Source organism: Pundamilia nyererei, unplaced genomic scaffold, assembly GCF_000239375.1.
Source record: "Pundamilia nyererei isolate P.nyererei 1_Seehausen unplaced genomic scaffold, PunNye1.0 scaffold00361, whole genome shotgun sequence".
Classification (NCBI taxonomy): Eukaryota; Metazoa; Chordata; class Actinopteri; order Cichliformes; family Cichlidae; genus Pundamilia; species Pundamilia nyererei.
Genome location: NW_005187762.1, coordinates 47,896 through 50,149, shown reverse-complemented (window position 1 = coordinate 50,149; position 2,254 = coordinate 47,896). Strand labels below are relative to the sequence as shown.

Here is a 2,254-nt window from a genome sequence, read left to right as displayed (position 1 = left end):
TTTTGGGAGGTTTGAGTCCCGTTACATCTGGTGTTAGACCAAGCCAACAGCAAAAGAATGGTGGAGGGGCTACTTTGCTGCTTCAGGACGATTTGGTGTAATTGATGCAACCATTAATTCTGGTCTGTTTGGCCATTAATTTGCTGTCTTGAACCTTGGGAGCGCTTGTATTAGACAGCAGGACAATGATCCAAAACACAGCAGGAAGTCCATCTCAGAATAAGTGAGTCAAATGCTTTGGTGTGACCTTAAAGCTGCTGTTCATGCTCAAAAATCCCCCAATGTGCCTGTATTAAAACAACTCTGCAAAGTAAAGTTGGCCAAACTTCCTCCACAGTGATGTGAAAGACTCACCGGCAGTTATCTCAAACACTTGACTGCAGTTCTTGCCGGTAAGGCTGGCACATGTTATTAGGTTTTTTCACGCAGGTTTGAATGTTTTTTTCCCTTAATAATTAAAATCATAATTTAAAAACTACATTTCTATTTACTCAGGTTGTCTTTAAAGATCTCAAACATTCAAGTATTGCAAAAACCTTTTCACAGTACTGCAAAACCAAATCAGTTTTAAGGTTACACTTTGTGTTGATCTCCTTAAATTACAGCTGAAAGTCTGCACTGATGTAAAACCCACTGTGGTGGAGTAAAGAGCCCAAATAAAATAAATAAATCATTGTGCAAAAACAGATTTTCCTAACTGTATGTCCTTTCCTCCTTCCTCCATGCCTCAGTAATGATGCCCAGTTTGAAGTGGCCTACTACAGTAATGTACTGGTGTATGAAAATGGTTTCTGCTACTGGTTGCCACCGGCCATCTTCCGCTCCTCCTGCTCCATCAACGTCAGATACTTCCCCTTCGACTGGCAGAACTGCACGCTCAAGTTCACGTAAGAAAGAATTATTTAAAGCTCTCTGTTGACAGTTATGCATCCAAAATCAGAATTTACAGTCTGCTGTGAAGCAAATCTGTAAAGTTTTTATGGTGTTTTTCTCCTGAAAGATCTCAGATTAATTTAATCCGTGTTTGTCACGCTGCTTTGCAGCTCTCTCACCTACAACGCCAAAGAGATCCGGATGCTCCTGAAAGAAGAATACGCCGGAGAAGTCGCCAACTATACAGTAGAGTGGGTCGTTATTGACCCTGCTAGCTTTACAGGTAGATGCTCTTTTCTGCACTCCAGTGTTAGGTTCACACTTTACTTTTCCCTGTCAGAAATGCCCATGCCATACTGTACTGTAACTCGATCCCGTCCAAACATATATTTCTGGCTCATCTGGAAAAGTGTCCGTGCAGCCGCCTGTCCACAAAGAACCACACCTCCTCCCACAGTGTTGGTCAGGATTTAACTTGCACATAAAGATCATGTAGCTGGTCTTCTTGTCTTGAGCTTTGCATCTTGTTGTAAACCGTCTGTATTTGTATTCATGAAGGCGTCTCTTGATTGCTAACAGTGATACTCTTACCTCTTTGAGTCTCTTCTTAAGGTTAGATCTTGTGAAGTTAGTTTTCTTAACCATGGAAAAAATTCTGTCATCATCCACTTTAATTGTCTTTTGTGGTCTTTCTGGGTTTTTGGTGATCCTGAGCTGGTCAGTGGATTCCGTCTTTTTATGAATGAACCAGACTGAAAGTGTTGCTCTTTCTTCGATGGGTTTATTCAGTTTTTTCAGCCCAACTCTGGCCTCTTTTATTTCATCACCAGTACATCAACACCTCATATGAAGAGTTCCAGTGAAACTCCAACACTTTTATTGCATCTTTATAAAAAATGTATAATTACTGTAGTGTGCACAGGCAAAAAAAAAAAAAAAAGTTTGGACTTCACTGCATTTAGATACATTTTTCACAAACATGGACATGAAAAACACATTTTAGTGCTTCTAATGTCAAAGAACAGACATCTTTTCACTTTAGGCTGAAACGACGCAGTCAGGTTTGGCAGACAAACGTGGAGGAAGCGCCGTTATGTAAACTTTCTTCTGTCTGGGTCTCATCTCATGTTTTCCACTAATGTTGGCAGAAAACGGCGAGTGGGAGATCGTCCACCGGCCAGCCAAGAGAAACATCTACAAGCACATCCCCATGGACAGCAACAAGCACCAGGACATCACCTTCTACCTGATCATCAAACGCAAACCTCTGTTCTACATTGTCAACATCATCATTCCCTGTGTGCTCATCTCCTTCCTGGCCTGCCTCGTCTACTACCTGCCCGCTGACAGTCAGTGCACGTTTAAAGAGCAATTTCAACCA

The 2,254-nt window shown here is 41.6% G+C and overlaps 1 protein-coding gene across 1 annotated transcript in view; it reads left to right on the top strand.

Annotated features, from left to right (window-relative positions):
* Nucleotides 1-2,254, top strand: part of chrnd (cholinergic receptor, nicotinic, delta (muscle)) — a 9,675-nt gene that overhangs the window by 2,454 nt on the left and 4,967 nt on the right. The window contains exons 3-6 of the mRNA XM_005752465.2: nt 606-643; nt 732-887; nt 1,044-1,156; nt 2,022-2,241. Coding sequence (XP_005752522.2) covers nt 606-643; nt 732-887; nt 1,044-1,156; nt 2,022-2,241 — 527 coding nt within the window. The remainder of the gene's footprint in view (nt 1-605; nt 644-731; nt 888-1,043; nt 1,157-2,021; nt 2,242-2,254) is intronic.